Here is a 24,896-nt window from a genome sequence, read left to right as displayed (position 1 = left end):
CAAGGGCCTATAAATTACTCCCGCCAGTGACTTTTTTTCCTTTGATATTTCTTATTTCTACCCAAACTGATTCTACATCTTGATCCTCTGATCCTGGATCATTTCTCGCTACTTTGTAACTAGGACAGTAGAGAGGACTTTAAACTAAATAGTGGGATGGAGGGTTCACATGAGGGGAGATTTGGAAAGTTGAAGTGGAAGGGCAAGGTATTAGTGCAAGGTAGCTGTTATAGAGTGGCTGAGTTGTGCTATTAATGATAGTGCTGATCTGCAGACACTTCTTGGGTGGAAACATTAAGTTTATTTACAATATACTTAGCAGCAATTGCACGTGTGCTTTCAACTCCAACTCTATCTCTCCACTGACTACTGAGGTAGCCCTTGCTATGCTCCTATTGTTACTACAGATCATGTGATCTTGCCTAACAAGTATTATTCTTGAAGGTACATTGCACACTAAATAAACCCATAGTTACCGCAATAGCAATGAGGATAACAATAACTAGAGTATGACCAGAAGGGTCAGAGCTCATCCTTTATTATCAGAGATACCCCACCCACTTCTCCTTTCTTCCTGTCCTTCCAAAATGCCAAATACCCTTGAATATTCAGTTCCCAGCTGCGATCACTTTGCAACCATGTCTCTGTAATGGCTATCATGTCATATTTCTATTAGTGCTATGGATTTATGGATTTATCCATCTTCTTACGAATGCTGCATGCATTCAGATAAAGAGCTTTTAGTTCTATCATTTTACCATTTCTCATTACTCACCTTATTTGCTGTTGCAGTCTTGTTTGTAAGCTCTTCTGGTCACACTCTAGTTTTTTTTTAATTTGTTCACGTGGGTGTCACTGGCTAGGCCAGTATTTATTGTCCATTGCTAATTGCCCTTGTTCAGAGGGCAGCTAAGAGTCAACCACATTGTGTGGGTCTGGAGTCACATGTAGGCCAGACCAGGTAAGGACAGCAGATTTCCATTAGTGAGCCAGATGGGCTCTGCTGCTGACCTCTGTGGTATCTCTCAGTGGCTGCTGCATTCACATTGTCACAGATGCCCTCTTTGCAAGGGTTGCTGACTTCAGCAGCTTCTCCATGGATGCAGCCTCATAAGCACAGAGGGCAACAGGTTTCATTTCAATATCCAGTTTTTCCTAGTTCCTGGGTGTAATTGACTACAGCCATGTGGCCATGAAGATACCCACGGACAGACCTGCAGATTCATCAGTTCATCAATAAGTAACATTTGCGCCACACAAGTGCCAGGCTATGGCCATCTCCAACAAGAGAGAATCTAACCATCTCCCCATGACATTCATTGGCATGACCATTGCTGAAGTCCCACTATCAACATCCTGGAGGTTACCATTGACCAGAAACTGAGCTGGACAAATCAAATAAGAGCATGTCAGAGGCTGGGAATTCTGCGGAAAATAACTCACCTCCTGACTCCCCAACGCCTGTCCACCATCAGGAGTGTGATAGAATACTTTCCACTTGCCTGGATGAGTGCAGCTTCAACAACACTCAAGAAGCTTGACATCATCCAGGACAAAGCTGCTTGATTGGCATCCCATCCACCAATCAACATTGACTCCCTCCACTGACACACGGTGGCAGCAGTGTACACCATTTACAAGATGTGTACCATGTACACGCTTTCCAGGCACCTGCCAGAATATCTTAATTCTGAGTCAAGCCTGCCTCAGCTCTTCCACCCCACTGCTCAGGTACATGGATGGATTATGGGTGATTCTAAGCAGGTGGATCCTTACACCCCTTAAGTTCCTCAAATTGAGTCCTAGCATCACTACAACAAGAGCTGCCTGCATATCAGGACACTGAGGCCATCGGCCAAACACCTGCTCAAAATGAGATTCCGATGCCTTGACCATTCTGGTGCAGCCTGACAATATTCATCTATCAGGGTCATTGTGCTCTGCATGCTGCACAACATGGCACAGCAGAGAGGAGTGACACTTGAGGAGTCAGAGTGTGAGGAGGGCCTCCTCCCCCTGTCATCAGAGGAGGAAATGAAGGAGGAGCAGGACAGATGAGAAGAAGGGCTAGGGGCCTCAGAGAAAGAGATACACAGATCACAGAGACATGGCAGTGACCATGCCTATGGACATGGAGAGGGATCCATGCAGGATGCCGTTGTTGTTACTGATCCAGCAACGGCTCAGCTGATGTACCCTGAATAAATGATGATGGAACACATGCCTGGCACTTTATGATGTCTGCGCCTTCACATGGAAATCACATATAGATGGACTATTGGTTGTAGTCTCCACTGGCTTCGGTGAGAACCTGATAGTATCTGTGCACCTCGTAAATACAAACTTACAAACATACAAAATAGGGGTCGAAGTAGGCCATTCGGCCCCTCAAACCTGCTCTGCAATTCAATAAGATCATGGCTGATCTGTTTGTGTTTTGAGTTCCACATTCCCCTCTAACCCTGATAACCTTTGATTCCCTTGCCTAACAAGAATCTATCTACCTCTGCCTTAAAAATATTCAATGACCCCGCCTCCACTACCTTCTGAGGCAGAGTTCCAAAGTCACATAACCTTCTGAGTGAAAAAAATTCTCCTCATCTCTGCCATATTAGGGTAACCCCTAGTTCTGGACTCAACCACAAGAGGAAACATCCTTTCCATGTCCACCTCGTCAAGACCGTTCAGGATCTTTTATACTTCAATCAAATCACCCCTCACTCTTCTAAACTCCAGTGTAAACAAGCCCAGCATGTCCAACCTATCCTCATAAGACAACCCACTCATTCCAGATATCAATCTAGTAAACCTCCTCTGAACTGCCTCCAAGCATTTACATTGTTCCTTAAATAAGAAGACCAAAACTGCACATAGTATTCGAGATGTGGTCTCACCAATGTCCTGTATAACTGAAGCATAACATCCTTACTTTTATGTTCAATTTCTCATAATAAAGGATAGCATTCCTTTAGCCGTCTTGATTATATGCTGTGCCTGCATACTAACGCTTTGTGACTCATGCATGAGAACGCATCGATCCCTCTACACGCCTGAATTCTGCAATTGTTCTTCGTTTAAGTCATACTCTGCTTTTTTATTCTTCCTGCCCAAGTGAACAACTTCACGTTTCTCACATTATAACACATCTGCCAGATTTTTGTCCACTCACTCAATTTATCTATATCCATCTGCAAATTCCTTATGTCTTCTTCACAACATACGTTCCTACTTATCTTTGTGTCTTCTGCAAATTTAGCTACCATCCCTTCGCTCCCCTCATCTAAGTCATTGATGTAAGTCATAAAAAGCTGAGGCCCCAGCACAGACCCCTGTGGGACTCCGCTTGTCACATCCTGCCAATCAGACAAAGACCCATTTACGCATACTCTCTGTTTCCTGCCAGCCAGTCAATCATCTATCCATGCTAATATGTTGCCCCCTACACCATGAGCTTTACAATGCTGCAAAGATTAGTGGTAGGCCAGAAGATTGGGAAAATTTAAGAAACCAGCAAAAGATGACTAAAAGAATGGACTGAATCTTCGGCTTGGGGAGCGGGGACGAGGCCCGCTCGCCAAAGCGTAAAATGACGGGTGGTGACATTGGGTGTGTGTACCAATGCCACGGCGCATCATTCAGACTTTCAGTTCGGCAGATGCGCACCCGAATCGGCTGCGGGCCCACCGAACTGTCAAAGGCCTATTAAGGCCATTTAACTCTCAATTAAAATAATTAATGGAGCTGCCTGTCCAACCTTAAGGTTGGCGGGCAGGCAAAGAGCCCAGACGGCCTTTGCATTTTCCATGGAACCTCATCCACGGGCGGGATAAAGTTTCATGAATGATTTTAAATTTTGACAAAAATTTTTATTGAAATTAATGCACATGTCCCAGCTCATGTGATAGTTTCACATGAGGGGCATGTCATGAAAATTTTCTCACCACTTTATTGAACTTTTTGGACTTAAAACTAATCTCCCTGAGGCACCTCTGTGCACTCCCGACTCAGGCAATCCCCACCCTGCCTGTACAGGGAGCCTGCCACATAAAATGGCAGCGTGGACCCGATTGGGGGCACTGATCGGGTCAGCGCCCGCCTGTGCCTGTTTCTGTTCTGCCCGCCCGGCAGGCAGAAAATTCTGCCCAATAATAGAAGAGGAAATAGGTGCATGAGAGAAAACTAGAAAGAAATATAAAAACAGACAGCAAAAGTTTCTACAAGAAATGAAAAGGAAAAGAGGAGCTAAAGTGAGCATTGGTCCCTGATACTGGGGAATTAATAATGGGAAAAAAGGAAATGACAGAGACTTTGAACAAGTATTTCATGGGCAACATTTTCTCCCCCCGTATGGGCGGGGGGGAAGTGCAGGAGCGGGCGTGGGCGGGCGGCTTTCCGATCGGCGCCCCCAATTGACGCCATTTGACGTGGGCGGGCCAATTAAGGCGGTGGGGGGTGGGGGAGGGCGGGATTCCCTCAGCCGGGAGTGCGCTTTGTCGCACATGTGCAGGAAAGAGCGCATAGATCTCTCTGAGGCAAAATGCTGCCTCAGGGAGATGGGCTCTGATTTAAAACTTTTAATAAACATGTTTAAAATTTTTCCCGCCATGTCCCCTGTCACATGAGTTGGGACATGTCCATAATTTTTATTGAAACCTTTAATAAAAACTTAAATACCCTCATGAAACCTCACCCTGCCCGTGGATGAGGTTTCATGCTTTTTCCAAGGCCTGCCAGGGCTCCCGGCCTGCCCGCCAACCTTAATGTTGGATGGGCAGCTCCATCAATGAGGTTAATTAGTTTTTTAATGGACTTAACAGGCTGTTGACAGTTTGGCGGGCGCGCAGCCAGATTGGCTGCGCGCCTGCTGAACTGAAAATCTAAATGACGCGGGGTGGCATCGGGATGCACGCCCAACGTATCCCCAAGCCATTTTATGTGTCAGCGAGTGGGACCCGTCCCCGCTCGCCGACCAGAAAAAGTTGCCCCATATCTATCTTCACATAAGCATTCCAAGAAAAGGAGAAAACCAGGGGGCTAAAGGGAATGAGGAACTTAAGACAATCATGCTCAATAGAGAAAAATTATTCGGAAAACTGATGGGACTAAAGGTTGACAAGTCCGCTGGACCTAATGGCCTGCATCCTAGGGTCTTAAAAGAAATGGCTGTCGAGACAGTGGTAGTAATCTTCCAAGATTCCCTAGATTCTGCAAAGGTCTCAGAGGACTGGAAAACCTCAACTGCAACACCTCATTTCAAGAAAGGAGGGAGACAGAAAGCAGGAAACCAAAGGCCAATGACACCTGTCATTGGGGAAATGCTAGAATCCATTATTAAGGGGGTAATAGCAAGACATTTAGAAGGCAGAGACAACATTGTTTTGTGAAAGGGAAATCGTGTTTGACAAATTTATTAGAGTTCTTTGAGGATAAAACAAATAGGGTGGATAAAGGGGAATCAGCAGATGTAGTGTATTTCGATTTCCAAAAGGCATTCAATAAGATGCCGCTTAAAAGATTACTGCACCAGATAAGAGCTCTTGATGCTGGGGGTGATATATTCCCATGAATAGAGGATTGGCTAACGAACAGGAAACAGAAAGCCAGGATAAATGGGCCATTTTCAGGTTAGCAAACTGTAACTACTAGGGGTGCCGCAGGGGTCAGCGCTGGGGGCTCATCTATATTAATGACTTGGACGAAGGGTCCAACTGTATTGTAGCCAGATTTGCTGACAACACAAAGATAGGCAGGAAATCAAGTTGTGAGGAGGATACAAAGGATCTCCAAAGGGATATAGGTAGGTTAATTGACTGGGCAAAAATTTAGCAGATGGAATATAATGAGGAAAAGTTATGTAAATGGGGGGATTGCAGAACGCTGTGGTACAGAGGAATCTAGATAACCTTGTGCATGAATCACAAAGAGTTCACATGTAATTCAGTAAGTAATTAGGAAGGCAAGTGGAATGTTGGCCTTTACTGCAAGGGGGATGGAGTATAAAAGTAGGGAAGTCTTGATTCAACTGCACAGGGCATTGGGGAGACCACATCTAGTGTACTGTGTACAGTTTGGGTCTCCTTGCTAAAGGAGGGATATACTTGCATTGGAAGCAGTTCAGAGAAGCTTCACTAGGTTGATTTCTGGGATGAAAGGATTGTCTTATGAGGAAAGGTTGAGCAGGTTGGGCCTAAAATCGCTGAAGTTTAGAAGAATAAGAGGCAATTTTATTTAAACATATACAATTTGGAAGGGGTTTGACAGGGTAGATGCTGAGATGATGTTTCCTCTAGTGGGGGAATCTAGAACTAGCAGTGGAGACTGGATCATTGAATATATTCAAGCCTGAGTTAAACAGATTTTTGATCTATGAGGGAGTCAAGGGTTACGGGTGGCAGACAGGAAAGTGGAGTTGAGGCCACAATCCAATCAGCCATGATCTTATTGAATGGGGGAGCAAGCTCGAAGGGCTAAATGGCCAACTCCTGCTCCTATTTCTTATGCTCTTATGTTTTATGATTTCCACCCCTTCAGTTGTTCTGGTATAATAACATTTATTAATTGATAAAAAAAATTTTCCCCTTTCTCATCACCCACAAACCCCTCTCCTTGGTCTGCACAGACTCTGTTTAGAGTTTGAGATTATCAGCATGCACTCACCTCTCGCCCAGGGTGAAGTCTCCATCCTTTATCGCTGGCACCAGTCTCAGAGCATTAACTTTTCCAAATTCCTCACTGAACTGCTGACCTGCAGACAACACAAGAACATAAGAAACAGGTCAGGAGGCCATTCAGCCTTTCAAGTCTGCTCTGACATTTAATGAAATCACGGTTGATCGTCTACATCAACTCCACCTTCCTGCATTATTCCCAGGTCCCTTAGTTCCCCTGGCTCCCTAAAATCTATTGACCTCCATCTTGAATATACTAGATGACTGAACAACCACAGCACTTTGGCATAAAACATTCCAAAGACAATCCTATGAGTAAAGGAATTTCTCCTCATCTCAGCCCTAAATGACTGACCACTTATTCTGACACTGAGACCCCTTGTTCTAGTGTTCCCAGCCAGGGTAATGAACTTCCTAGAATCTATCCTGTCAAAGTTTTAAACAATTTTACACATATCAATGAGATCATCTCTCATTCTTTTACATTCTAGGGAATATAAGCGTAGTATATTCAATCTCTCCTCATAGGACAGTACCCTCATCCCACCAATAAGCTGAGTGAAGTTCCCCTGCACTCTCTATAGGGCAAGTATGTCCTTCCTTAGGTAAAGAGACCAAAGCTGTACACAATAATCCAGGTGTGGTCTCATCAAGGCCTTAAGTGATTAAGTTAAAAATTCTTCACTCTTACACTCTAGTTCCCCTGTAATAAAGGCTAACATGCCATTTGATTTCCAAATTGCATATTGCATCTGCATGTTAACTCTCTATGATTTGTATACAAGGATACCCAGGTCCTCTGAATTCAAACATTTCCTGGTTTCTCACCATTTAAAAAATATCCTGATTTGTATTTTTCCTTCCAAAGTGGATAACTTCACACTTGCCGACATTACATTCCCTCTACCACAGCCCTGTGTACTTGCCCATCCCGTCTATACCCCTTTGCAGCCCTCCAGCCAATTTTTCCACCCATATTTGTACCATCAGTAAAAATAGCTACATTACATTCAATTCACCCATCCAAGTCATTGAAATAGATTACAAATTGCTGAGGCCTAAGCATTGAAAATCCAAACACACTACATCCACAAGGGGGAATCCCTTGACTCCCTTGCTTACTAAAACCTCGAAAAACTAGATCTGTCAAACATCTTTTTGCTTTCATAATCGGTAATGACTCTGTTTAATCTTATGATTTTCTATGTGCCCTGTCATCACATCTTGAATAATAAATTCTAATAGTAAACACATTTTCCCCATTACTGATCTGAGGCTAACTGACTTACACTTTTCCCTTCCTTCTTTCTTGAATGGCTCGGTTACATTTACAACCTTCCAACCCATGGGAAGTGTTCTAGAATCTGTGGTGTGAGGGGTTAATTATAACTGTGCAATATGCTAATGAGACAATATTTTATCACAGGAAGTGATGCAATGTCCGGGATTTTCCGCCCCAGATCGCGGGAGCCATGGCGGGAGCGAAATCTAAATCACGGGAGAAGGCCTAAAACTGGTCTGACGACGGCGTAAAGTGAGGAATCAGTTGTGCGCTTCAGCTGTCAATGGTGGACCACGTTTCGCGCCACCGAATGTCGCGAACGTCATTAGTATAAATCAGCATCTCATAATGACACCTGCTTGCCAGAATCGTCTCTCCAAGCTGGATGAAGAGCCCACGTTGGCATGCAGTTAGGATGACATGTTTCACAACAGGATTTAAACAAAGTGCAGATGGTGACCTGCACTTTGCTCCTGACCGCGAGGCGAGTTTGCATACCATGCATCGCACAGCACCCATGGGGGTCAGCACCAGCCTCCACAGTCTGCACCGCATCACTTTCAGGGGGGTCTCAAAGCAAGTCTCTACAGCTACCACAGGTTAAGGCAGGGGTGGCTTTTACTGTGCTGCAGGGCAAAAGCTCCACAGGGGAAAGGGCCCAGACAGGACTAAGCGAAGGCAGGGAGCTGCAGGGCATGGGCTCCACTGGGGACAATGAGTGGGGAAGGTTTCACTGAGACACATGACCTGGGGAACAGGGGGGTGTGGGGGGTGGGGTATGAAAGGGCCACCCAACTGAACTGTTAGTTCCAAAATGAGGACAGAGGCACTGCTGAAATGGTTTAGCAGCTGTTCAATCGACATGCAGGGACTCAGTAAAGTGAAGCAATAGTGCCCATTTGTGCAACACTGATCCCTCAAAATGGCAATGATTGTTCTCCTAGTTTTAACCCCTAGTTTACAGCCTTCAAATTCACCAGAGTATTATGGAACTGCAGAACTATTGGGCAACTGGACAAGCTTGAGAACCCCCTTGGAAATGTGGCCATTCACCACTCACAAAGGAAAAGCCTCCGAACCACCTAAATTAATCTCATGTAGTCACTGAACATTGACCCTGATGTTTAGTCCAGACAGTGCAGCTATGGAGTGCAGGTATTGATGAACCTGGTGCCTGGGCTGAAGCAGAACATCCAGTCTCCTGGCTGAAGCTGTCGGCTGTTGGACATATGGGCTGGGGCAGGGGTGGAAGGGTTTATGGTGAACATTCATGTGCCCCGTACTGGGCATTATTCCAGGGTCCAGTGCTCTCTGGCATGCGTGAAAAGGCCTTGAGCCCATGATCACAGACAGAAAGTGGACCTTTGGCAACAAATGCTGACAATTGTGTGTTTCTCATTGACACTGCAGTGAGGAGACCACCAGGAAGATGGATCCTGGTGTTATCGCTGTTGCATTATTGCCTTAGGCAGGAGAGAAGAATGAGAAGAAGTCGACGGAGATGCCTGGCTTGCCAAATGGAAGAGCAGAACCCTCAAGACCAAGGGGCAGCAGGTCCTCCTCAGGACGCAGATGATGATCCTCAGAGAGCCAGAATTCATAGGCGCCTCGGGTGTATACCCAGGGTGTATAGACGGCACACGTGTTATCTGCAGATGACTGAGAATGACATGCCTTTGCATGTCAAGGGATCTGGTGACCCACATTTTCTACATTCTGCAGGATTTGGCGCCACAGGAATTTGGAGGGCATCCATTGCCAGCAGCTGTGAAAGTAACCACCGCACTCAACTCCTACACCAGTGGCTCCTCCCAGGGTACCGCTCTGGCATCTCCCAAGTGTCCACCCACAAATGCATCCAGGAGGTCACAGATGCCCTTTTTGCGAAGGCCCACAATTTTGTCCATTTCGACAGAGACAAGCAAGCCAGGAGGCAAGAGCACTGGGCTTTGCAGAAGTTTTTGGTTTCCGACAGGTGCAGAGTGCCATTGACTGCCATCATGTGGCTATAAAAGCTCCATGGCAACAGGCAATCCAGTACGTCAACTGGAAAGGCTACCAGTTGCTGAGTGTGCAGCTGGTGTGCGACCATAACAAACTTATGCAGGTGTGTGTCAGATTCCCAGGTAGCATCCACGACTTGTAGACCCTGAGTAAGTCTCAGATCCCTGACATCTTCCAGGGAGCAGGGTTGGCTCCTCAGGAACAAGGATTACCTGCAAAAGGACATGGCTGATGACGGTCCAGCAGCGACCTCAGACTCCTGTGGAGAGAAGGTAGAACGAGGCTCATGCCGCAACCTAGATATTGGTGGGAACACACCACAGGGATCCTGAAAATGTGATTCTGATGCCTGGACAGATCATGCAGAGCGTTCCAGTACACTCCCCAGATGGTCTCATGCATCACTGTGCCTTGCTGCGGTCTATACAACCTGGCGCTATAAAGAGGTGAGGACATGGAAGATGACAAGATGAAGAAGCTACACTTTTCCTCTGATGAGGCCTTCAAGACAATGATGGTGATGAGGTCTTGGAAGCTGAGAATGCAGGCGAAGAGGCCATTGCATGGGCCAGACGAGGTAGGCATGCTCATGAGGCCCTCATGGCCAGCAAGTTTCAGGAGGAGGATGACAAGATGCACTGAAGATCCTCCTGGACAACTCTTCTCCATCATGGGCCAGCATGACCACCAGGATAGCTACTCCTCTAATTTCACCCATGAACTTCCAGATGACAGTGCACTGTTGCACAGCACGCTCACATTGCCCTGATGCTGTGAACGATGAGCAAGCCTCAAGGGCATGTGTCCATGCTGAGATGAGGTGCTACCTGGAGGAGGGTATTTCAGCATCAGAAATTGCTGCCTCTTCACACATCCATCCAGCATCCCAGTCGCAACAGCATCCTACAAGACACAGGGGAACTTGCATGATCCTCAGCAGGTTAGTGTTTGCATGCCTTCAGTCTGGCAAGGCTCCTCATAGAGATCCATAGGAAGCAATGCAGCCACGCATGATGTGTTACATAAATGGTGACACAGAAATATAACACTTGGGACAAGGTAGCTGATGAAATATCGCTGCTGTGACTGCACTTGGAGATGACTCAGCCAGCTGTGATACACTCCCTGAAATAAAAGTGACATCTGGCAATTAAAGTTAGGAACCCTGAGCTGCATTTCTCCTAACCCTACTTTGGAGATGAAGCATCTGAGTGAGGAAGGGAGTTCCAAAGACTCTCAACCCCGTGACAGAAAAAAAAATTCCTCAACTCCATCTTAAGTGAGCGACCCCTTATTTTTAAACAGTGACTCCGAGTTCTAAATTCTCCCACAAGAGGAAACATCCTCTCCACACCCACCCTGTCAAGGTCAGCATCCAAACATACAGTCAATGCCAAGTCCTTCCATTTCATAAAAGAAAAATTCAGGCTTGTAAGTTAGGATTCTAACACAATGTAATCACTCTATTTATAGGTTTAAAATCCTAGGATGCCAGTGGTCAGATCCAGGGCATTTATTAACTTTTAGTCCCATTAATTTCTCCAGTACTATTTCTTTACTAAGAATAATTTCTTTAAGTGCCTCATTCTCGCTAAATCCTTTGTTTCCATTATTTCCAGAATGTTTCTTGTGTCTTCCACCATGAAGACAGATAAAAGGTATTTGTTTAAAGCTCCTGCCATTTCCTTATTCCCCATTATAATTTCACCTGTCTCTGTCTTTAATAAGTTCATGTTTACTTTCATTAATCTCTTCCATTTACATACTAATACTTCCAAAGGGCAATTGCCCTGCACTGGGAACCATTCAAAACTGATTTAAATTGCAAACTTTGGATAATTCTGACTGTCTTACAGGAACAGTTACACAGGAAAAGTTAGAAGAATTAAAACCATTCTAACTCCTCGGTAACGATAGTATTAACCCATACCCGACCGCCCCCCCAACCCACAGGACTGCCCCCAACTCCCCAGGAACCACACTCCCCAACTCACCCATGAACCCCCATGGGACTCCGCCCACCCCGACACCCCCATGGGACACTCGACTATCCCCCCCACCCCTCAATTGTCCTCCCCATCCCTTGACTCCATCCCACCCAACTGCCCTGCCCACCAACCAAACCCCTCCCGAATATCTGACCTCCCCTACTTACCACCCCCACCACTGACCACCCAACACTGACCATCCAACCCCACTTGACCATTCGACTTCCCCCACTGACAATCCCCACCACTGACCACCTGCACCACCAATGACTAGCCGACCCTCCTACTGACCTCCCAAACACCCCACTGACCACCCGACCACTGACCACCTGACACCCCCACTGACCACTTGACACCCACACTGACCACCGGACCCCACCCAACCCTCCTGACCCACCCTGCCCCTCCACCCCATCCTGCCCACCTACATTATACACTTACCTTCTCCCTGGCTTCCCAAAGTGGCTGGACCTTTAAACTTACTGGCTTTATGGTAGCTAGTGCCCTAAAAAGGGCCCCACCTCCGCCTCAGCTGCCCCTGACACGAGGCCTCGGGAACCTGCTGCACTATACCTTCGGACATGGGCCAGGTGAGAAAGGCGCAGCTGCATTTCAGTGTAAGTAACTCGGAGTGGAGTGGCAATCTGACTGTGATTGTCACTCCACAGAAGTTATGGCTGGATACATCTAACCTTCCAATGTTGTGATGAAGTTTAAAACACAAAGCCATCCATCAGAAAATGCACAGGCTCAGTCAATTTAACTTCCTCATAAAATGTTTTTGCCTTTTCAATGAGCATTGGGTTGGAGACAGGGCAACCTCCAAACGTTTCAACAAAAACCATTTATATAAAACACTGCCTAGCTGCTCTAACTTAGGTACATGTAAAGAATGGCATCCTTCAACAGTTTTATTTGATTCGGAACAAGCTAAAAATTTCAGTAATTTTTTTTTTGACTCCTTATATCGTATATCATGGATGAGCCAACATTATATTCTTTCAACAAAACCTTCTGATTCTCGCCCTTTTCAATACATCTACAGATGTCAATTTTCTCCTTTAGCGTCAACACAACTCTTATGTTTCTCACCTCAGCTTTTCTCTTGTTTATTGGATGCCATAATGGCAGGATGCGGTTTATAATTCATACAACAGCAAAAGTAAAAATGACAATGGCAGCTACAAGCAAGAAAGATTACCAGTCCCTCTAACAGAAGCTTGCCTAGTCGTACTGAGGTGACCTGGGAAGTCTTCGGGTTCCGGATAGCTTCTGAGTGGCTGCCGGTTAGTAAAGTTATGATTCACATTAAGGGAATATCAGAAATTCCAGTGAGGAGAGAATTGTGGTTGGTGGAGTGTTGGATAACACAAAGTTTACTGTAAAGTAAAAACGGAAAGTGCTGGAAGTACTCAGCAGGTTTGGCAGGTTCCAGTTCTGAAGAAGAGTCATATTCGACTTGAAATGTTAACTCTGTTTCTCTCTCCAGAGACAGTGCCGGACCCTGCTGGGTAACCCCAGCACTTTCTGTTTTTTTTTTCAGATTTCCAGCATCTGCAGTATTTTGCTTTTCTTATCATATCTTTTAATGTATTCCCAACCTATTTTAGGCGACTCGGTCTTCATATCTACATAGACTTTGATCAGATTTAAGATACTGATTTCGCATTTAACTAAATCACTTTCAGACTCAATGGGCAGCATTTTCCTGTCAGCGAGTGGGGAGCGGGGCCTGCTCACCGACGCGTAAGATGACGCGCAGTGACGTCGGGAATGCGTCCTGACGTCACCACGCGTCATTTAGATTGTCAGTTCAGCGGGCACGCAGCCGACTCGGCTGAACTGTCAAAGGCCTATTAAAGCCTGTTAAAAACTAATTAAAACAATTAAATGAGCTGTCCGTCCAACCTTAAGGTTGGCAGGCAGGCGAAGAGCCCAGGCGGCCTTCGCATTTTTTATGGAACCTCATCCACGGGCGGGATGAGGTTTCATGAAGTGTTTAAAAAATCAGTAAAATATTTTCCAAAATTTCACTAACATGTCCCAGCTCATATAACACTCTCACATGAGGGGACGTATTTCAAAAGTTTAAAAATCCTTTATTTAAAAGTTTAACACTGAAACAAATCTTCTGAGGCACAGAGGCACGGAGGTGCCTCAGGGAGATCTCTGTGCTCTTCCGTGCACATGTGCGAAAGAGCACAGGGAATCCCTCCCGCCCGCACAGGGAACGCACAGCGCTTCCGGGCAAGCATCACGATGGGCGGGCCTTAATTGGCCCGCCCATGTAAAATGGTGGTGCAGACGCGATCGGGGGCGCCAATCGGGTTCGCGCCCGCCCCCGCACAACCCACCCCCCCTCCGACAGGGGAAATTTCTGGCCAATATAAAATCCTCTAATATTATGGTCAGTCTTCCCTTCACTACAAGGTTATTAATTAGCACTTTCTCGTTGCTCAATACTAGATCCAAAATAACCTGTTCCCTACTTGATTCCTCAACATCCTGATCCAGAAAGCTATCATGTATACATTCCATGAACTCATCCTCCACAGTACTACTACAAATTTGGTTTTCCCAGTCTATATGAAGATTAAAGTACCCAGTGACTACTGTATTACCTTTATTAAATGCACTTCTTATTTCCTGATTTATACACTGCCCTACACTGTAACTACTGTTAGAGGATCTTGTAAACAACTATCTCTAAGATTTTCTGCTCCTTGCTCTTCCTTAGCTCCACCCAGACTGATTTTCCTTCTTGAATTTCTGAGCTAAGTTCTTTTCTCTCTTCATGCCATCCCTTATTATGGCTACCCTACCCTTGGCCCTGCCCCCATACCCATCGTTCCCTCTTCCACCCACTCCTTTTCTATTTTGTTGATCTCTTCTAAAGATTAACAGGAACATAGGGCTTAGGAGTTGGCCGTTTGGCCCTTGAGCCTGCTCAATCATTCAATAAGATCCTGACTGATCTGGTTGTGGTCTGAACTCCATTTTGCCTCCCCCCTGCGCACCCCCTCCCATAACCCTTGACTCCTTTGCCTATCAAAAATTTGTCTAACTCAGCCTTGAATAAATTCAATGACCCAGCTTGCACTGCTCCCTGGGGAAGAGAATTCCACACACTAACTCCCCTCTTAGAGAGAACAGTTTTCCTCAGCTCCATCTGGAAAGGGAGGCCTCTTATTTTAGTATTTGTTCAGCAGTCAATGGCTTTGTGCTGTGCGAAACACTGCAAAGCTCTTCTGGTATATGGAATTCTAGTCTCTCCCACAAGAGGGAACAACTATCCCCTCAGGATCTTATACATTTCAGTAAGATCATCTCACATGCCAATGGGTATAGGCCCAACCTGTTCAACCTTTCTTCATAAGATAAGCCCTTTATCGCAGGAATGAGTCATGTAAAACTTCTCTGAATTGCTACTAATGCAATTATATAATTTTTTTAAATAAGGAGACCAAAACTGTACACAGTCCTCCAGATGTAGTCTCACCAAGGCCTTGGACAACTACAGTAAAACTTCTCTACTTTTATATTCCATTCACCTTGCAATAAAACATGAATGTTCCACTTGACTTCTGAATCACTTGCTGTACCTGCATACTAACTTAATTCATGTACCAGGACACCCAGATCCCTCTGTACTACCGAGCTCTGCAATCTCTCCCCATTTAAGTAATGTGCTACTTTTCTATTCTTCCTGCCAAAGTGGACAAGTTCACACTTTCCCACATTATACTCCATCTGCCAATTTTTTACCCACTCACTTAGCCTATCTATATCCCTTTGCAGACTTTATATCTCCCCTTGATAACCTGATGTCCTACCTATCTTGGTGGGCAAATTTAGCTCCCATATATTTGGTCCCTTTATCCAAGCCATTGATATAGATTGTAAATAGTTGAGGCCCCAACACTGACCCCTGTGGGCATTCCATTCGTTACAGCTTGTCAACTCTGAGATATTTAATTCCCTGCTTTGATCACTTTGCAACCAGATCTCCCTAATGGCTATGAGATCATTTATTTTACATTTCCATCTGTGCTATTAGTTCATCCAATTTGTTGTGAATGCTTTGTGCATTCTGTTTTAAGAGCCTTTCTGCACTGTGGCTTGCTATAGGCTTGCCATATTCATGTGACATATGATGTCATGCTTTATGTATAAAAGCTTGAGAGTAGAAGCCATTCCATGCACCACTTGGAACATAGTATGCAGCTGAAGGAGAGCCAGTCACTGTAAGAAGCAGCAGCTTAATTAATAATTAAACCTTCAGTCTGCAACTTTGTAGAGGTCATTGACTGCTTGGTGAGTCAGTATGGCTTTCAATATTCCAGTATTGGCTCCCATGGAGATGAAGGAAGATTTGAAAATAAATTGGAAATTCTTCCACTCTCAATGGCAGGACAATGACAATGGCAGAAATTGCCACAGAATTAAACAAGAGAGCTGAACAAATAAGAGTTGCAACTCTTGTTATGAGTGCTGGGGAAAGAGTGCTACTAGCTGTACTGCATCCTAGACCTCACTGAGGAGCAGAAAAGCCAGTCTTGTGAAATTTTGGAGGCCTTGAAGACCCAAGTGTTCAACACCAAAGCTCAGATAGATGGGGAGAATATTGATCAGTTTGCAACTGTACTGAGGCATCTAGTTGAATCTTATGAATTTGCGCAACTGAAGGATGATCTGATCAGAGGTAGGATTGTCTTGGAACAAGAGATACTGCCTTGAGAGCATGTCTGCTGAGAGAAAATAAATTTACTCTCAAGAAAGTTATTGACATGTGCAGGAGCTCTGAAGTGGTCAATCATCAGTTGAAGAGTATTGATGGGAGAACTGACGAGGCGTTGTACTCTACTGAGAGGCAGTTCAGGCCTTCCAAGCAGAAGACAATTAAGAAAAGGAAGAACAATTTACAGAACGGCCAACAGAAATATCAAGGCAGAAATTCTTGATGTAAATATTGCAGAGGACAATACACATAAATAAGAGAGAGCATGCCCAGCATAGGAAAAGCACTGCTCTAACTACAAGAAATGAAATCACTTTGCACGTAAGTGTTTTTCCGGAAAAAAGAAAAGCAAGCCAATAAAGATGATTCCTGGAGAGCTGTTGGATGAAGATCTTAATGAATCATTCTACACTCCAGAACCTCAAGTCTCAAGGAAAGAAATGGTTTGACTTTTGGAATAATGACTGCAGAAGAAGAGCATCAAGTTAATGTGAAATGTCAGATAGACACTGATGCTATGTGCAACATCACGAGCTTTGCAGACCTGTGTAAAGTTGCTCAAGACAGTGACCCCAAAATGAAGCTGTCAAACATAAAGTTGTGGTTATATGATGGAATGATCCTCACCCCAAGGGGACAAACTAAGCTGAGAGCCCAATGTAATGGGAAGAAAGACTTGCAGTTTGTAATGAATATCAAGTGAAAGAATCGCTCATGACTCATGACATCCCAGACAGAACATGGATGAAACTTGGAGTAGATACCTTCTCTCTTCACTCTCCTTGGAAGTGACTATCTTGTCACCATCGACTACTATTCAGACTATTGGGAGTTAGACATGCTGACGTCAATGACCATAGTGAGATTGTGGAATGTCTGAGAGCATACTCCAACCGTTATGACATTCCTGACACTGTGTTGAACGACAATGGCCCCAAGTTCATGAGTAATGAATTTAGGTGCTTTGTAAGTGATTGGGAAATTCAGCACTACTCATTTTCTTTTTTTCCATTCATGGGATATGGGCGTCACTGGCTCGGCCAGCATTTATTGCCCAGCCCCAATTGCCCTTGAGAAAGTGTTGATAACCTGCCTTCTTGAACTACTGCAGTCCGTGTGGTGTAGGTATACCCATAGTCTGTTGGAAGGGAGTTCCAGGATTTTGACCCAGCGACAGTGAAGGAACAGCGATATATTTCCAAGTCGGGATGGTGAGTTTCTTGGAGCGGACCTTCCAGGTGGTGGTGTCCCCATGTTTCTGCTGCCCTTGTCCTTCCAGATGCTTGCAGTCTGGGTTTGGAAGGTGCTGTCTAAGGAGCCATGGTGAGTTGCTGCAGTGCATCTTGTAGACGGTACACACTGCTGCTACTGTGTGTCGCTGGTGGAAGGAGTGAGTGTTTGTGGATGGGGTGCCAATCAAGTGGCCTGCTTTGTCCTGGATGGTGTTGAGTTTCTTATGTGTTGTTGGACCTGCACTCATCCAGGCAAGTGGAGAGAATTCCATCACACTCCTGACTTGGGCCTTGTGGGATGGTGGACAGGCTTTGGGGAGTCAGGAGGTGAGTTACTCACCGCAGGATTCCTAGCCTCTGACCTGCTCTAATAGTCACAGTATTTATAAGGCTAGTCCAGTTCAATTTCTGGTCAATGATAACCACCAGGATGTTGATAGTGGGGGATTTAGTAATGGTAATACCATTGAATGTCAAGGGGCGGAGGTTAGTGTCTCTTCTTGGAGATGGTCATTGCCTGGCACTCGTGTGGCACAAATGTTACTTGCCACTTGTCAGCCCAACCTTGGATATTGTTGAGGTCTTGCTGCATTTTGACATGGCAGACATCAGCAAACATCCCCACTTCTGACCTTCTGAGTGGTGGAAGGTCATTGATGAAGCAGCTGAAGATGGTTGGGCCTAGTACACTACCCTGAGGAACTCCTGCACTGATGTCCTGGAACTGAGATGATTAGCCTCCAACAACCACAACCATCTTCTTTCGTGCTAGGTATGACTCCAACCAGCAGAGTTTTCCCCCGATTCCCATTGATTCCAGTTTTGCCATGGCTCCTTGATGCCACACTCAGTCAAATGCTGCCTTGATATCAAGGGCAGTCACTCTCACCTCACCTCTGGAGTTCAACACATTTGTCCATGTTTGAACCAAGGCTGTAATGAGGTCAGGAACTGATCTGGTGGAACCCAAACTGAGCGTCAGTGAGCAGGTTATTGCTAAGCAAGTGCTGCTTGGTAGCACTGTTGATGACCCCTTCCATCAATTCCATCACTACCGCCAGTCAAATGGAAAGGCTGAGGCAGCAGTGAAAATTGCCAAAGGGATCATTAACAGATCAAGTAGAGCCAGCACGGATGTTTACAAGGCAATCCTAGAGTGGAGAAACACACTTACAGAAGGCATGGAAAGTAGTCCAGTTCAGTAGTTCATGTCACGTCGCATCCAAACTATTCTTCCAGTAACTATAAACTACTGAAGCCAGAAGTAGTAACAGGGAGTGAGTGATAAAATCAAAGTGAAACAACAGAAAGGCAAATTTCACTTTGATAAAGCTGCCAAATCATCGCTAGAGAGTTGGAGACCCAGTCAGAGTGCAAAAATTCAATGTTCTCAACAAAAGTCAGCTCACTTAGCAACTTGGGATCTGTGTAGAGACGTTGTCATCTCGATCGTACACAGTGAAAATGAATGACCAGTTATATCATTGTAACCATAGACGTATATACATGTGCATCAGAAGAATACAGTAGACAGTAGAGAGCTGATGAGGAAGACGAACTGCACAAGGGATGAAAGACCACCAGTTCCATAGGCCAACTGTTCCTCAGTAAAGGCAACGGATCTGCAGGAACACTCACCATGGCAACAACATTCTCCAGAGAGGAAACATTACCCCAGCAATGAGCGGACACCAATGAACGGTCAATAACAACCTGGACCATTTAGAAGACCTGAACCGTTCAAAGATTGTGTGCAATGCATGTGTAGGGACAGATGAAAGTGGAACGGACTAGAATGAACAAACAGTTTTCTCTACATGAGTGATGATTTTCATTGTAAACCATGTATGTGCCTGCCTTGCAACTACAAATATAGTGTATATAGATTGTTGTTTTTTACCTTTTTATGAAAAAGGGGATGTTTGGAGAAGTGCTTTTGTGCACTGTGGCTTGCCTTAGGCTTGCCATTGTCATGTGACCTCTGATGCCATCCTTTGTGTATAAAGGCTTGAGAGCCGAAGCCATTTCACCCACCACTTGGAACACATTCAGATATATGGCCTTAAGCTTTGACTCTTCTCTAATTTTCCATGATGTCACCTTAGCTACTAATGGCCTATTACCTTTACTACTCTCTCTGTTCCTTCCTGACCCACTCTGATTATTTGTACCCATGTTACAAAGCATTTGCATTTCCCTTTCTGCTTTGAAGTCCTGTCTACCACCCGCGTTATTTGATTTGCCAGGACACTGGCCTGCCATGGTTTAAGTGGAGCCTGTCCCAATGGAACAGCTCTCTCTTTTCCTGCTGCCAGTGACCCATAAAGTGAAACCCCTACCTCCCACCACTCCTTCAGCCACACATTGAACTTTCTAATCTGTTTATCCCAATGCCAATTGGCACATGGCTCAGATAACAATCTAGGGATTATTATCTTTTGAGGTTCTGCTTTTTAATTTGGACCCTAATTCCTCAAATTCTCTCATCAGAACCTCAATCCTAGTTCTACCTCTGTCAGTTCCAAATGGACCATAACAACTGGATCTTCCCCTTCCCTCTCCAAGTTCTTCTTCGGTTGAGAGGAGATGTCTATAACCCTGGCACCAGACAGACAACACAACCTTTGGACTCCCCACTTGTGGCTGCAGAGAATAGTAACCTATTCCCCAACTTCTTCCAACCGAAACCACATTTCACAACCCACCATTTGAATGGATTCCTGAACCATGGTGCTATAGCCAATTTGCTCATCCATCCTGGCAGTTCTCGTTTGCATCCAGAGGTAGCAGTAACATCGTACTAGTTGGAAACAGGCAAAGGCTGAGGCTCAACCAGCACTGCATCAGGGGTCCCCAAGCCCACCTCAATCACAAACAAGAGGTAGAACCATTGCAAATTTGGACTTTGATCAGGTATAACACAATGGGGAATGGCAACTTGTGATTCTGCTTAAGGACTTGAGGGATGACAGGAGAGAAAGGGGAGAGAGATAGGGGAGACAAGACAGGGAGAGAAGAAAGGGGGAGAGGTGAGAAAGGGAGAAGGAGGAGCAAGGGGTATGAGAGGGAACGGTAAGAGGGGGAAGGAAGGGGATGAGAGAAAAGAGCACAGAAGGAGAGCGAAAGGGAGGGGAAGAGGGGGATGAGAGAAAGGATCAAGGGAGGGGAGGCGAGGTGGCAGAGGGGGATGAGAGAAAGGAGCATGGGAGGGAAGGGGAGTGGAGGGGGGATGAGGGGAGTGGAGCACAGTGAATGTGAGGATAGGAGAGAACTGAAGAGGGAGGGAGATGAAAGAGGGGTAAGAAAGAGAAGCCAGGGGAGAGAAATGGTAGAGGGGAAATAGAGGAAAAGGAGGACACAAGGTGGGGGGGGGGCAGGGTGGCATGAGGGGAGAGGAGAAGGAAAGAAAAGAGATGGCAAGGGTAGAGGAGGGGAGAGGAAAGGAGTTGGGCAGGAAAGCAGAGGGGGAGAGGTAGAAAAATGGGCAAGAATAAAAGCTGAAAGTATAAATATATTTTAGCAGACAGCCAATGGCAGAAAGCAGTGTAAACTGAGTCCTGACATTCCACTGACCCTTACCTGTTGAAAGATCAATAAACTTAAACTCAAATGCAATGTTGTTCTTCTTGGCAAAAATGTAGACAGCTCGGCAGGGCTGAGAGAGGAGATTCAAGTACAGCTCCAGGCCCATTTTGTTCTTTAGACTTTTCAGAGTAACAGGACTAGAGGTATCGGCGGCACAGCCTTTGCTTATGTAAAGTCAATCCCTCCCCCTATTCCCAGGGAAACACTGGTTGGAGACCAAAGATCAAGTGATATTAATCAATGAGAGAGAGAGAAAGCAAATTCTTGCTCCACAATGAAAAACAACTAAACTCTCTGTGACTTGCCAAATCAAAAACTCTTAGCACGCACAGGGTAAGGAGAAGCGATCATACTTAAAAACAGAACATCTTTGTTTCCCCAAATGTTCAAAGATTTTTAAACTGTACAGAACTGTGAGTGATGTTCCCAGTGCAGGAATCTGCCCTAAACCAGATGGAATGGCACATGGCAACTCTCTCCTTAAGGGTCACTGTAAAAATTATTGATCAACTGATGTCCCCTGTAAATGTAACTCGGGTTTAACAAAGACCCTCTGCTGATACCTGCCTGCTCCTTTAGAGTGGCGGGCAGCTTGTTAAAGTTTGACCCCCCCTCAGATATCTGTGCTCCTCTAATTCTGGCCTCGTGTGCGTCCCTGATTTTAACTGTTCCACCGTTAGCAGCCATACCTTCAGTTGCATGGGCCCCATGCTCTGGAATTCCCTCCCTAAACCTCTCGGCTTCTCTACCTCACTTCCCTCCTTTAAGACACTCCTTAAAACCTACCTCTTTGACCAAAGTTTTGGTTATCTGATGGAATATCTCCTTATGTGATTCGGTATCATACTTTGTGTTGTAATGCTCCTTTGAAGCCACTTTGTGGGTTCAGGGGTGGGAGGATGATGGGATGTTTCATTATGTTAAAAAGGTGCTATATAAGTATAAGTTGTTGTTGTTATTGACACAGAAGTATCTTTTGCAGGAATTTTGTGTTAATGGAGAATGGGGTATGGAGGTTAGAGTTCACACTCTGCATTGCCAGGTCTGTCCATCTTGTGACTGTTCAGTTCACTGGAGGCAAACTCGAGGGTTTGTAACCAGCAGGAGTAATACCCGAGGGGGTTGATTTTGAGTGCCCTTCATCCTCTAAACGGGGTCAGACTTCTTGTGACATAAGATTCCCCCCTCCCCTCAAAATTTGCCACCAAGCCACTTGGGGAGATATTAGGACCAGATTTAGGTTTTAAGGCATGTCTTCAAGGAGGAATGTGAGGTAGAGAGACAGAGAGGTTTAGGGAGGGAATTCCAGAGCTTGGGGCCTAGGCAGCTGAAAGCACGGCCACCAGAGTTGAAGTAATAAAATTTGGGGATGTTCCAGAGTCAATATTGGGCAAGACTGGATACCTCAGAGGGTTATGGGACTGCAGGAGTTTACAGAGATTGGGAAGGTGAGGGCATGGAGAGATTTCAAAATAAGATTGAGAAATTTAAAATTGTGGTATTGCTTAACTGGGAGCCAATATAGGTGAGTGAGCACAAACGTGATAGCTAGGGGAATGAGGCTTGCTACGAGTTAACACTTGGACAGCAGAGATTTGGGTGACCTCAAGTTTATGAAGGGTAGAATGTGGGAGGCCAGTCAGGAGTGCATTGGAATAGTCAAATCTAGAGGTAAGAAGCATGAAATGAGGGTTTCAGCAGCAGATGAGCTGAGACAGGGGCAGCCACAACAAGATCATGCAGGTAGAGGAGGGGGAGATTGAAAGTCAGACCAAGTTAGGTGTGATATCAGCTGTGTGTCCACCTGAGGTCACAGTCAGGAGGCCTGAACTTGACAAGTGAATTTTTACTAACCAATATTGGGCATAACCAGGCCTGTGTGAATGCATGCCCTGCCCTGACCCACATTGCTCTGTCTTGTCTATCTCTGCCTCATCTCACCTCGCCTTATTGGCTGGGGACAGTCTCTAATCCCACCTTTCCAGGTGCAATTATCTTTAAAAGGAGTTTTGTAGAGGGGCCACTCCCTTACTCAGGGATGAGAGCCCTCTGTCCTGCTACAGCTAATATAAACGACTGCTGTGCTCCTGCGAACCACACCCCACTTTGTATGAATCACACTTGTGCAAGCGTCAACAACATTGCAGAGGCAAGCAGGAAAGTGGAGTTAAGGCCTCAGTCAGGTCAGTCATGATTTTATTTAATTGGGGAGCAGGCTTGAGGGGCCGAATGGTCTATTCCTGCTCCTGTTTCTTACGTTCGTATGATGCAAGTGTAAATAACATCTGTGCTTGTGTGAACAACATTTGTACTAGTGTGCGGAACATTGTTGCTAGTGTGAACAACATGTCCTAATGTGCACATCCATGCTAGTGTGTACAACATCAGTATATTTATTATATTGCAAGATCTCAGCATTTTTTATATTGCTTTCTCTGTTGCCCTCTCTGTTGGAGAGCAATATATGAATTGGTATTAGTTCAATAATGTGTTAGTATTTTCTCAGTGCAATACACAACAGACAAGGCTGGGATGGCATTTGCTTCTACATTTCATTTGAGAAATAAAGGGCTGAAGAACATTGTGACATTTTTAGAACACCTAAAGTTGATTTTGAGGATTACTCCATGTACACACTGTGTTCAGGTATACAGTGAGACAGCACAGTACGTAATTGAAAAAATAGCATTGAGGACATATATGAGGACAATGGGGGAATTCAACTCAAAGAGGACTGTTGTAATTACGATCAAAGGTTACACATTTGGGCGAAAGTGAATAAAATAGGAGATGAGGATAAAGTAACTTTTTTCCTCACCATGATGGGGCCAGATACCTTTAAGCATGCAGGAGGAGAGGAAGCAATAATGCTCCAAGTCATGAAAAGCACCAAGCCACCAGGTCATGGTGGAGTTTGGAAATCCTTAATACACATGTGATAGATATGGAAATAGAAATTTATGTTATCGAGCAGAAGGATCAAGAGATAGTGTCAACCAATGCTGCCCATTAGACGCCAGTACTATGGACTATCTTGAAATTAATGAGATTCTGGACTCATATTATGGCATGACTAAGAATTAAATTGCACTGGGAGATGCATTCTGTGAAAGGAAGCAGTTGCCAAGTGGAATTGTTGCAGATTACATCCTCGAATTAAAGATACACTCTCATCACTCTGGGTATGGCGCAAACTTAGAAATTGACCTTAGCGACACATTTGTAGGAGGCCTAAAGAACGATTAAATCCAAGCCCAGCTTTTGAGCAAAGGCAATAAGCTCCTGGAATAAGGCCTGTGATGAGGCCATCGCCACAGGTGTGGCAGGAAGAGATAGTTGCAAATTTCTAGGGAGCTCTTTTCCTGAGCCGGCAGGGGAGGTCCCCCAGGTTTCAGTGAG

The 24,896-nt window shown here is 45.2% G+C and overlaps 1 protein-coding gene across 1 annotated transcript in view; it reads right to left on the bottom strand.

Moving 5' to 3' along the window:
- LOC144687541 (glutathione S-transferase theta-1-like) overlaps positions 1 to 21,699 on the bottom strand; it is a 44,511-nt gene extending 22,812 nt beyond the window's left edge. The window contains exons 1-2 of the mRNA XM_078553825.1: positions 21,492 to 21,699; positions 6,658 to 6,745 (exon numbers count right to left, since the gene is read on the bottom strand). Of these exons, the coding sequence (XP_078409951.1) occupies positions 6,658 to 6,745; positions 21,492 to 21,603 (200 nt within the window). The 5' untranslated portion in view covers positions 21,604 to 21,699. The remainder of the gene's footprint in view (positions 1 to 6,657; positions 6,746 to 21,491) is intronic.
- Between the last annotated feature and the right edge of the window lie 3,197 nt (positions 21,700 to 24,896).

Source organism: Cetorhinus maximus, chromosome 12 (assembly GCF_964194155.1).
Source record: "Cetorhinus maximus chromosome 12, sCetMax3.hap1.1, whole genome shotgun sequence".
Taxonomy (NCBI): Eukaryota; Metazoa; Chordata; class Chondrichthyes; order Lamniformes; family Cetorhinidae; genus Cetorhinus; species Cetorhinus maximus.
Note: the sequence above shows the minus strand (reverse complement) of the source record. Positions and strands in the feature narration are given on the sequence as shown.